At 40.9% G+C, this 12,797-nt stretch overlaps 2 protein-coding genes across 2 annotated transcripts in view; one reads left to right on the top strand and one right to left on the bottom strand.

The window, feature by feature from the left end:
• LOC118339952 (peripheral plasma membrane protein CASK-like) overlaps window positions 1-12,797 on the bottom strand; it is a 47,340-nt gene that overhangs the window by 20,481 nt on the left and 14,062 nt on the right. The window contains exons 4-9 of the mRNA XM_035677783.1: window positions 9,062-9,167; window positions 8,087-8,164; window positions 7,887-7,959; window positions 2,605-2,707; window positions 1,396-1,571; window positions 290-423 (exon numbers count right to left, since the gene is read on the bottom strand). Of these exons, the coding sequence (XP_035533676.1) occupies window positions 290-423; window positions 1,396-1,571; window positions 2,605-2,707; window positions 7,887-7,959; window positions 8,087-8,164; window positions 9,062-9,167 (670 nt within the window). The remainder of the gene's footprint in view (window positions 1-289; window positions 424-1,395; window positions 1,572-2,604; window positions 2,708-7,886; window positions 7,960-8,086; window positions 8,165-9,061; window positions 9,168-12,797) is intronic.
• LOC118339945 (probable G-protein coupled receptor 34) lies at window positions 4,269-7,086 on the top strand. The gene is made up of 2 exons (XM_035677772.1): window positions 4,269-4,744; window positions 5,255-7,086. Exon 2 carries the CDS (start codon window positions 5,284-5,286, stop codon window positions 6,565-6,567), a length of 1,284 nt encoding a protein of 427 aa, XP_035533665.1. The 5' UTR covers window positions 4,269-4,744; window positions 5,255-5,283; the 3' UTR covers window positions 6,568-7,086.

Genomic DNA, 12,797 nt, shown 5'->3' with positions numbered 1-12,797 from the left:
CACACACACACACAAACAAACATCAGAGGAGTCACATAACGGATGTGAAAGCAGAGTTGTGGTTTTGAGCAGAAGGAAGTGTTTTTGAGTAAGAATCAGTAGGGCCAGTGTTTAAAGGGGCCTTTAGTTCACCAAAGCTTATTTCATGAAACACCACAAACAGCCACCAAATGTCTCTTTCTTTTACACCTGATCACAACAGTGGAACTGTAATACCCTGCTAAAGTTAGCAACATGTACACTGAGCGCTCCTAATTTGTAGTGAATTCATTACTAGCGGATCTGTGTGTGAGATCTTGCCTTCAGCCAAGGGTGGTTGAGGGCCTCGTAGACAGTGATTCTCTCAGCAGGGTCCAGCATCAGCATACGTCTCACCAGATCCTTGGCGCTCTCTGAGATATGGGCCCACTGGCGCGGGTTCATCTGGACAAGCATGCACACGCGCACACGCACACACGCACACACACACACACACACAAAGACAAAGAAAATTTCAGAGGCATGGAGAATATCTGCAACCAAGATCATTTTTATTATAAATGTTTAGAATATCACTGTTGCAGTGTTGGTAGAACTCATTATTTATAGACTTTAGTTTTTTCAAAATAATAAATTTAGCAACAGCTGTTTAGCAGCAGCTTGATGGCCGACACTGTGGCGTCGTCCATCAAGCTGCCTGCCGTGACTGCATCTGCCACAGATTAGTGCACCAAGCAGGAAAAAGCACAACATTTTACAGACCTGTATCCCATTTATATTATCTTCTGCTGACACTGTCAGTTCATTTGTCTCCTCTCACTGGTGTTAGTAAAGGTGAGAAGTATGTAACAATTACCCTTTTTATTGCACTCAACTATCATGAGTTAAGAGTAAAAATCGCTCAGAACAGGCATTCATTCATTAATTGTGAACTGTTCTCTGTAAATAATTTAATTTAAAAAAAGAGTACCGTCTACTCTATTTGAAGTGTCCTGAGATAACTTTTGTTATGAATTGGTGCTATACAAATAAAATGTAATTGAATTAAATAGGGCTGTATCAAATCACGTCTGGTTGGAAAGAGGAACAAAGACAGAAGGAAACAAGAAACATAATACATCTGACCAGTCATTCAGCCTCAGATGTTACCTTTACAAAAATAAATCTTAAATTTGAAAGAATGAAAAAAAAATATGAACACTTGATACCACACTCTTCTGCAGTGATGTAGCACCCACACTGTTCAGTTCTCAGTAACCCTGGAGCTTAACCTTGACGCACATTGCAGCACAGTGACAAAGAGGAGCTTACTATTGTGCTTGGCTGCAGCTACAGGGAGCAGCTCTGGTGCAGTGATGAACATATTCAGTTTGTACACTGACAGACAATGATGGTCTTTGGTAACTCAGCTCCTACCTTGTATTTCCCCTTAATGATAGCCTCAAACAAACGCTCCTTGGTGCCGTAGAAAGGAAGGCAGCCAGACAGAAGGATGAAGAGGATGACTCCACATCCCCACACATCCACCGGTTTGCCGTATGGCTCCCTCTTGACTACCTCCGGGGCCATGAAGTGGGGAGTACCGACTCGACCTGAACAGACAGACAATTTTAAGAGTGATTAGCTGCTGGGAGTTATAAGTGTTAATAAAAAATTGCAGCGAGGTGGAAATCTGAAGACATAACTTGTGTTACAAGGATATGCATGACTGTAACAGATTGTTTTGGATTCATTCATTCATTGTTATAAGTTACAGTTAAGAAGAAAAGTATCAAATTCTTATATCTGAGAAACTGAAACCAACAACTGTTTGGCATTTTTGCTTGATAAAAGGACCTAAATCATCAAATTACATTTCTATAACATCAATCTCAGAATTAAAATTGAAAGTAAATAATAAATAAATAACTTAATCATTCACTGTAGAAAATCTATCTAAACCAGCTTGTCCTACTTAAGGCTGCAAAGGCCTGGAGCATATCCCACTATCCACTGGAAGAAAGGCAGGGTACACCCTGCACACCCCAGGGCTAATACACAACCACATCCATGTCTAATTCACAATTACATACACATTTTCTAATTGGCCTAATCTGCATGTCTCCGGAGCTGCTGGAAGAAACCCACACAATGTATTGTTCATCTTGTTACCACAAGTTTTCTCTGAACATTTCTTTTTAGTCTGATCCACAGCCAATAAACGCCATTTTATAATAACATGGACATTTAAATAAGCAAGCTGATCTTTAATGAATTATAATGATTAATAACATATTACAATTCAAACCAATAATTTTCCATTCTTTGACTAATACTAAAATATTTCAGTATGTGTCTAAGCTAATTTTTTGGGGGATAATTTTTGTCATTTTATTTTGCTAATTTAATGGCCTCAGAGGAACGAGTGAGAGCCGCTCCTCGGTGACAGACTCTCGTAACAGCACAGAGAGGCTGCAGGGAAAAACTGCATGTAGAGTGTAGTGACTGTACCAGTGGGAAGATTAAGCAAGATGGTTTTGGTGAGTTTTATTTGTTTCCGTCGAGTTAACATGTATAGTGGGAAGGCATGAGTGTTTTCTCAGTCTTTTGTAGGTGTAGAGGAAAAGAGGGTCCGTCGTACTGTACCTCCAGCTACTAAACCAGACTCTCCCAGCTGTATTGCCACTCCAAATCCTCCGAGCTTCACTGGAGCAGAGTTCTCCTTTGAGGCCAACAGCACACAGTGGGGCTACAGAGGAATAAAGAAAGATGGGTCAATAAATGAAAAAGACGTATTTAAGACTAAGACTATATTTCAGCAGGTTCAATGAGAGACCATCCTAGTAGGACTCAAATGATATTCCCTCAATAAACTGTAAGAGGCTCTGCACAAAATCTACAAACTAACGTAATGACTTATTCTTTTGACTTACTTTGCAATCTAAAGTAACAGTGCAGAGCATTGCTTTGCTCTTTCTGTGCAAAAGTGCACCATCCCATATGTTCAATTTCTGGTTAGCAAACCTCGGTTTCACAATGACAGAATGACTCGCTCAACAATAACCACAATTTTATTATGATGCTGACAGGAAACGGTTCCTGCCCAAGGATTTAGTCCGTACACAAGGGATGCTAAGCATCGAGTGAGATGCATGATTTTTTAGGGTGAGAAAGATGGGGCTTTCAGAAACCTGTAGTGCAAGGTGTTAAATGGCATTGTACTGATGAGGAATAACTGTTTTATTACAACATAGGAGAGAGTAGATTTTGTTCTGCAAATTACAAGCCCTTGCATACTGTAAGATGGAACCTTACAAAGATGTACTGGATGGAAAGAAAGATAGCAACCTAACAACCTTGGCGCAAGAGAAATAAAAGTCTAAAGAATTACTGACAGAGAGAGGAAGGTGAAAGAGAGAAGTGTTGGAGGCCAAGCAGCAGATATGTAGGCTATAGTCCAATATGTCCTGTACTATATCGTAATTATGTCCCCGTCATCCATTTTCCGTTTCAGTATGTTTTTGCACTTAGATAAGAATACATCTGCACATTTAATCCTATTTGTATAGGATTAATATTGCAGAGGGAGGCAGGTTAACAAAATATATGCTGTGCTCAGGGTTTAAAGTTTTATGTAAGTTTAAAGTAAGTTTAAATTATAGCATGTGGTTTGCAAAACACATTAACACGGATAACCATGCGAGCGTTCTTCTCCAGCAGCCTTATAAAACAACTTACTTGATATCATTTTTAAAGTGTATTTAACATCAGTTTATTCGAACATAGATAGTTGCAAATACTCAAATGTGATGACTCACAAAGACAAGAACAAGAACTCTTAACTGGTGTTAAAAAAAACCCCATCTGTCATGTTAGGAAAAAAAAAAAAACAGTTTCAGCATTTTGCATTCAAAACCTCAGAGATGCAGTTTAAAAAAAACCTCTCTCGGGACAAATTCAGTTCTAGGAGGACCACTGGATGTGCTGAAAAACAAACTTTTGTGACTGTAATAAATACTTAAGGTGTGTTTGTGTGTTGTGTGTGTGTGTGTGTGTGTGTGTGTGTGTGGTGTGTGTGTGTGTGTGGTTCATAAATATTATATAAACACCAGACAAGATTATTGTCCGATCTGTGCAAGAAATATTTAAAACACCCCGTAGATAAATCTGTAGTATTCATGCAAATTGACGTCATTTTATTTTAGAAAAAGAACAGTGCAGCGCAGTACTGAATAGATCTGCATGACAAACTCAAACTCAGGAATAGGGTGAGAGTGCGAGCGCCGGTGGTGGGCTCATTTCCTGCCTTCACATTCTTTTTCACTTCTCGTAACGGGGGAGGTGAGAGGCGTGGAAGAGGTTGACTGAGGCAGTGAAAAACTAGAGGCAGAGACAAGAAGACCTTCACACAAAACGGTCAGATCTGTGAGCGCAAGGCAGCGGGACAGAGAAAGAGAGGACAAGGACAGAAACAGAAAAAGACTCAAGGCAAGCAGCGCACTGAGAGCTGAGAGGAGCACAGAGTGGGGCAGACACCGTCACAAGGATGTGAAAAAAAGAGGAGTCTGCAAGATTTCTGACTCATTCAGTGACTGAGAAGAAAGGTAAAGATAACAAAAGAAGTGACGAGGACCGTGGCTGTATAATATTTTACATGCAACTCAAGCTTTTAAACAAATTACAATTTGATGGAGGAAAAAAAAACCACACTGGACTGCTGTGCTCTCACACCTCTCTGCGCGTTCCCACACATTTAAACTGCAGCTGTGCCGAAGGAAAATTGATGGTGAGTGTTCCGCATTAATCCAAACATCTGTGTGTAGCAGTCACTCTGCACTTGTGTTGTGTTCATGTATGAGTGTGCATGCGCGTGAATCTACGCTCCTCGTCTTTATTGTAAAACCATGGGACAGGAATTTATGCGTTAAATAGGCATGAAAGTTTCAATTAGTCATGACCCATAAAAATCTAGGTACAGAAAACAGAACTGTTGCTTAGAGGGACATTTGTACGTTCTGGAGCTTTTGTAAAGGTGCTGTACCTTTTTCATGCTGTTGCATAAATTACTATAATTTTCATTTTCCACCAACAATTAAATGTGTGACCTTTAACACTACAACCCACATATTATTCACCTGACTGTGCACTACTCAGAAACTACGTCATTGCAGTTCCACACTAAGGGCACTGCTTTTGTTCCACCCTTTAACTCAAAATCAGCTTGTTTTGTTTTTATTTCAGTGACAAACAACAAATTCACCAATTGTGTTTGTTGTTGTTTTTTTCCCTTTCTCAGAGCCGAATGATTAACAACCCACGGACACAATGACCACCTTCTCCTCTGCCTCTCCTCTCTCCTTAGCTTTATCTAACTCCTCTCTCCCTATCTCTGCTACATCCCTACCCGCTTCAATGTCATCCTCCTTTTCTGCCACTTCTCCTTTCTCCATCTCCTACTCTTCAGTGGTCTCCCCGAACCAGACCTGTTCCTTTGATGATGAGGCCCTCCGTATACCGCTGGCAGTCCTATACTCCGTGTTCTTCATCTTTGGGCTCATAGGCAACCTCTTCGCCCTGTGGGTGTTCCTTTTCCTGCCTTCAAGCCGCAACTCTGTGCGGGTCTTCCTCATCAACTGCGCTGTGGCTGATCTGGTCCTCCTGGCGTGCCTGCCCTTCAGGGTTTTCTACCATGTTAATGGAAACAATTGGGTGCTGGGATCTGTGGCCTGCAAGATGGTGGGGAATCTTTTTTACATGAACATGTACATCAGTATTACATTGCTGGGGCTCATCAGTTTGGACAGATACTTGAGGTTAAAAGGGAAAGGAAGATCACGGCGAGGCATGAGGTTCACACTATCTGGGCACAGCTGGCCGTGGAGCTGGGTGGCGTGCGGGGCTCTGTGGGCTCTGTCCCTGGTGGGGCTGGTGCCCATGATCTTCACGGCTGAGGACAAAGACTTCACTGACAAATGCTTCCAGTACAAGCCGCGTAGCAGCAAAGGCAAAGGGAAAGCCTACTTCAACGGCATACTGGTGTTGTTGTTCTGGCTCATCTTCATCATGATGGTGGTCTCCTACGCGAAGATTGCATGCCAATTGCTGAAGGTGTCACGGGACAAGCCAGACCTTCCCAACGCACAGAGATACGGACGGACCGCCAAGAAGTCCTTCTTTGTCCTGTTCTTGTTCACCGTCTGCTTCGGGCCCTACCACGTCTTCCGCCCTGTCTACATCGCCTCCCAGCTCAGCACGGACGCATCTTGCGACTACATGCAACTGGTGGACCGTACCAATGAGGTGATGCTGTTATTCTCCGCCTTCAATAGCTGTTTGGATCCGGTCATGTACTTTCTGTTGTCTGGCTCAGTGCGCAAAACTGCCCTCCAAACACTTGGACACCGATTTGGCAACCGGCTTCTCTTCCTGAACGACGCAACATCTAACAGCTCTGAGTTCAGACGACCTTCGGCTTTACCCATCACCCCCTCAGCCACCCCCAGATCAAGCATCTGTGTCATCAACTCCACCCTCCGCCGCACAGGACTGAATACGCTTCAACCTACTCTCCAAACAGTGATTACAAATAATGCAACACCAGAGAAATAAATATCTGACATTTCTAACAAGGCCAAACTGATTGGCCAATTCTCTTTAAAACTGAGCAAAGCATTTCTACTACTTCTGTTAAAAAAAAAAAGAAGAAAAAGAGTGTGGTATTTTAATGCCTGACTGAAAAACTTAAAACAGTGATGTGTGGAGATACGCTCCAGTGACTTATGTGACAGTTACTTTTCTGTAAATAGCATGTGCGTTTCCCATCATAGAGGTAAATGTGTATATTAGTTAAAATAAATTGAGCGTATCTGAGAAATATTGTTAAAACAAATGTCCTCAATTTTTCTCTCTTTTGTTGTAGTAATAATATGATCTTGTCTATTTGGAAGAAAAGAGAAGAAGAAAGAAAAACTTGAAACTATGCTGTTTCTTTCAATTTACTTTGGACTGAAAACCTACCAATTTGTCCTGATTGTGTTAACAGTAGAGCTACAACAGTAAGTTAATCAATTATCTGTTAACTACAATATTAATCAGCAACTATATTAATATTTAATAATCATAACATAATTATTATTAATTAAATCACTTTGAGAACCAAATTCTGTTGTTTCAGCTTGTCAAATGTTTTTTGGTTTGTTTAGTCTGAAACTAAATATCTTTGGGTTGTGGACAAAACAACACCTTGGGCTTTGGGAAACGGTGATTTCTTTTTTTACCATTTGGACCCAACAAGTAATGAATTCAGTGAGAAAATGATTGAAAGATTAATCAATAATGAAATAATCATTAGTTGCAGCCCTAGTTAAAAACCACCTATCGAGAACAAGATGAACAAACTAGAACAAACATCATCAGTAATGTGCAACCACCACTTCACCCAGGTCAACTAAACAGCACACACAGCTATTAGTATTACTCTGAACACAAGGCTGTGTTGATCCCTTTGGGGACAGTGTGTGCCTGGATCAAGGACCTGGTTTGGGACTGCTCCATCTGGTTTTGTGTTGTTTGCCGCTTGTGTTAGATGGCTAATCTTGAACTCTTAAAAGGACTGGCCTAGCATTTGACATTTCATACAACTCAGCATGACACACTGGTTTGCAAACCAGAGGGGATTCCAGGAGGTTAGACTGAGAAACAGCTCACTGTAAGTAGAACTTACTGTAAAAAGCGGATGTAAGTATATTTCCTGTCACAGTCTAGTGCCTTTGACCTATCTCCCCACAGACATCTACTGAATATAGATAATCATCTTCATAGAGCTGAAAACGGTGATGTTATAAAGCACATTAATGTGAAAAGGTTGTCAGTTAAGTGACAGATGTGGTTTCAGTGTTTCAGTTTTGGAAACCTTGGAGAGAGCTCACCTTTACATCACGATGAATCACATTGTTGTCGTGGCAGTACCGAAGTGCCTCCAAAATCTGCCTCATATAGTGGCTGGATGGACAGAAAGCAGAAACAGACAAGGGGGAGATCATTTAGGGCTTCCACAAATTGTTGTTTATTTCAAGCTTTATCAATATGTAAAATGTTCTTCCCACAGTTCCCAGACTGTGTGTCCTACCTGGCAACTGCTTCGCTGTACACAAAGCCAGCATCGGCTCTCTTCACAATTTCAAAACACAGATCCGCCCCGTCCATGCTGAGAAAGGTGAAAGAAAGAGAAAGAAGCTATCAAGATAACGATTTACACAAGAGCAGATGAGCAAGCAACTCTCAAAATGGTGTTTAAAACGGAGTGCATAAATCTGCACCCATCAGGGAGCAATTTTATGACCTGCTGTCACCGGCACAGAGATTTTCATTAAAGCACTTTTTAGCCAGTACAATCCCTGGGGAAGCTTTCTGGAGGATATAAGATACAGATTTACCACATAAAATCCACACAGAGGAACAAATTAACAGGGCAAGTTGATTAAGAAAATTATATTTACAACAATGGCCGGGGGGAGAAGCAGAGAGACGTTTCTCCAATGTCTCTAGATTACATAATGTTATTTTGATCTTTACTGTGCAATTAGGCAGCAATCTTACAAGGTCTGTAATATTCCATATGATTTTTGTTGCTACTTGCCATATAAAAGGCATTTTAGCACTTCTCATATTTCTGGCAGTTGTGTAATATATACCACTTTACCCTAACCCTTTATTAGATATTCAAATATACCATTATTGCTTAATATTTTACCCTGGCAGAGATCTTCAGAACAATACACCAAAAGTACAAAAATGTCTACTAAGCACCTTAGACACAAAACATTGTCTTCCTCTTTTAAGTCTGTTAGCACTAAAATGAGGGGGCTGGTAGTGTGAAGACGTGTGAAAGAAGTGTGACATTACCAGCAACCATCTGCCAAATGCTGGTAATTTTAGCGTGTGGCTGTTTAACTTCCACACGCTATTTAGAGTATAGTATAGTTTTCTTCTTGAAAGACTAAATGCATGCAGGCAACCTGACCAGCAGCTGCGGTTGATGGGACGGGTGTTTCCTGGTTACATGATGTGTTGTGGCCTGACAGAGTGCAGAGCGTGGACTTACAATTCAAAGACCATGTAGAGCATGCCATCGGAGCTATAGGTCTCCAGCAGCTCCACGATGTGGGGGTGTTTCAGCATGTGGCAGATGCTGGCCTCCCGCTTCAGATCTGGCAGGTGGAAATTAGACAGGAAGTACAGTGAGATATTGTTCACATCCAACAATTAGCGTTCCAGTGTAATTATAGTTCAGCTACAGCTTGTGAGGGAACATCAATTTTATCTGATTTTTTTATAAAATTCAGTTTATTTCCCATCTTTTTCCTTAATCCTCAATGACAGTACACTGAATATATTTGACAAAACAACACATTTGAGGAAGCAGTGATCTGCATTTTCTCCCATTTTCTGGATTAAATAACTAATCAATAAATGGAGAAAATGATTGACAGAGCAATCAATAATGAAAATAATCACTGGTTGCAGCCCTATTTCCTCCAAACAAAACATGCAGAGCTATGAACACATTTGTAAAAAAAAAAAAAAACACACCAACCACACCCATAACAAGTACAGTATACAGTTTTTTGGGGGGGCGAGGGACTTTAGCACCTGCCTTGTTTATATTTATCTTTATGTTCATTATTATGTTTACTGGAAGTACCATGAAGAGAAAGCACCAAAAAACATAAATCTAGAAATCATCAGATGACCTTTAAGTGAGAAAGTTCCCCGGTGTTCATTTGACAAAGACAGACTCTGCTGAGATGCTCTTTTGTGGTCGGATGGTGTTTTGTTACGTCGTTTGATGTCCCTTGGTGACGAGTGGAGGAGATTAAAAGCGAGGAGGACGTGCCCAGCACCCTCCTCTTTTCACACCTCAACTTCACCACCAGAGGGAGTTACAGAGCATCTGATTTACAGACACAGGGATTCCTCTGTTACACATAGCAAAACAAGGTGAATTTTCCCGTTTCACATGTGAATACCGGTTTAATTGCGCATTTAAATGCACATATGGCTTGCGCTCATCAACATCACTCGCTCTCGTTATCGCCACATCCAGATCCACACCACAAATACAAGTACAACATGACTCTGGCATTACTCGTCTTTTGACTGCCTCATTAAAGAATAGAATACTGATGAGAAAAGACTGCTAAGACGAGTGGACCGTCCTCTTTCTTTAAAGAAAAGGAAATGCCACGTCTCCCCAGTTGTTGGTCATTCTATTCAATATTGTGCAAGACAGAGACGCAGCCTGCTGAGGAAGGCTGACAGACATAATGTGCTGTTGTTGAGCTCCTCACTCCATAAAAACCTAATTTACACACTCCACTCCCCATCTGCAAGTCTACTGATCTTTGTGTGTGTGTGTGTGTGTGTGCGTGTGCTCATTGTGTCGTGACAGACCAGTATCATTATGCAACAGAGAGAAATAACGCTGTGTCCCCACTACAGAGCCCCCATTCTACTGTTCCTTTGCTTTCATTATTTCTCCCCTCTGCTCTTTAGGCTCGTCCATGGCCCGTCTCATCGAGTATCTATTCTTTAACCCAACAATGCTGCCCAGTGTCCGCACGGTAACGAGGAAACCACTCAAACAGAGGGAGGGAGTAGAGGGGCCTGGAACAGTGTGAATGAAGCCAATGCCATCCGCTGGGCCTATTCCAAATCAATTCCCGTATGCAAGGTCCAGGCTAGACTAGGCTTTGTGAGGCAGTGTTAAAGTCCCCATCCACTCAAAGTTATGTTTTTATAGTTTGACAGTAGAAGGATGTTTTCACATTCGTCTGCTGAAAGTAGAAAGCCTACGAGCATGATTTGTGACATCACACAGTTTGGATGTCAAGCTTGGTCCAATCTGCAACTTATACACTTACAAGTGTTATGTAGAAACTTGAAGCCCCCAGTGCACAAACACAGAGAATTGACTTTACAGTACAGTAGGATCATCTTTTAGAAAACTAAACTAAATTTGCATAATGATAGATTCTGGAATCATTAATGAGGTGGAAGAGTAGAAATTACCTTAAAATTATACATTTTTTTAGTGGATAGAAACATATGAGACACACATTGTTCCAAGCAGACTATTTGAATATACATCTTAATACTTGTCTGGAGGGGATCTTTAGGTCATTTCACTCAGGTTTGTCATAGGTGGGTTTTGAAGAAAAAGATGGCTGTGGGAAAACCAGCTCATAGACATCACTCTGAGAAGTCAAAAATGCTTGGTCATGCACTGGTGTTAGTTTGTCTGCAGTACTGATGAATTACATTTCCAATATGTTCATTACCTAAAACTTAAAATTCTCTTCTAACTAATAAAACTGCAAATTGAACTACTGTATTTTTCTCAGGAATCCAATACACATAAAGCTTTATTGTTGATTGAGAGTGCTCACTAGTTCACGCTCTATATTCATCTTTATTAAATTCTACAAATCCAGACACTCACTCACGCCGCTTTTGTGCAACACTCCCAAACTCTTAATTACACCATTAATCATTTGTTCGGCCAACTCCCTCACACTGATATATTCATACATAACTATGAATGTTTGTTACTCGGCTTGTAGCAGGTCAGCCTCTTTTTCCTTTTCACTCACATTTATGCTGACGCACATTCTTTCTTAATAAGCCAGGGTATGTGGTCTGAGGAAACCACTCTCTAAATCTGGCTGCGTTCCAGTTCTCCACCAGGACGCTTTCAGTGGCCCCTTGCTTATTTCCTCTCCTGCAATTTTTTAAAATGTCAGAGATGTGGGTGTCAAAAGTTCACTTAATATTTAGGATAGGCAATTCTGTTTCTACAATATCCCATATACTGGCTATGGGAAACCTGATATAATTATTATCTGGTTTTCACACATCATGGACAATAATTAGTTGCAGCTCTAAGTCGTTGTTATGAAGGGCAAATAATGTCACAAAGTGTGCAGCTGTGATGAGCATCTCTCATCAGTCCTATTTTCATAGCTACACCACAGGCAGAAAAAATACATATTTATTTCTGTACACAGACGCAGCAGATAGAAGAGGTTATATATGCGGCTTATTTCAAGTTGTGTATACCACACAGCCTCTTCTGAATCGGCTACAACTTGTTAGAACTTTTGAAACGGTTATTAAATCATTATTGTTGACTTTTTGTTTTACTAATTTATTATTGTCGATAAAATAGAATAAGTCATAACAGTGCTCGTTACAAATCGCCACTAAACCCTTTAAAGGTGGGGTTAATGATTCTAGGTAATGTGGTTCTAAACCAATACACTTTTTCCCAATTCAGTGAATATTTCCTCACGGTCCGCTAACTTTCTGATAATTGCGCTGCGTGTCTGTGTGTGTGCAGCTGTAGCAACAGTTCAGTAACCCACAACATAGCTAACGTTACATTACTCCCGGTGTCGTTGTTCCCACTACATCATGGTATTTGATATTTCCAGAATCTCTCAGCCCATCTTCTTATTCTCAACACATATACTGTGGACAAGCACAACTAACCACAGGGTGAAGCAGGTTGTGGTTCTAAATGTCCAAGGTGAGACAAATTATTGAGGTTTCTCCAGCCTTTCAGGAGAACTACTTTAGTCTGGGGATAATAATATACTAGCATCCAAATGATGTGGGACATAGTCTTTATTTTGGGAAACACTGGTGTAAATCTCTATTCCACTGTTTCTCCTCCCTTGGGTCATTTCCTTGTCTTGCTGTTATTGGCTACCAGGCTAATCTCTGACTAGGCCATCACAGATGGCACATGGTGAACGCCAACATTAACACACACACACACA

This window comes from Morone saxatilis, unplaced genomic scaffold, assembly GCF_004916995.1.
Source record: "Morone saxatilis isolate NCDOM2014 unplaced genomic scaffold, NCSU_SB_2.0 Contig6, whole genome shotgun sequence".
NCBI lineage: Eukaryota > Metazoa > Chordata > Actinopteri > Moronidae > Morone > Morone saxatilis.
Note: the sequence above shows the minus strand (reverse complement) of the source record. Positions and strands in the feature narration are given on the sequence as shown.

Coding starts and splice junctions, on each gene's coding strand:
- LOC118339945 (XM_035677772.1), top strand. CDS start 5,284: ATGACCACCTTCTCCTCTGCCTCTCCTCTCTCCTTAGCTTTATCTAAC.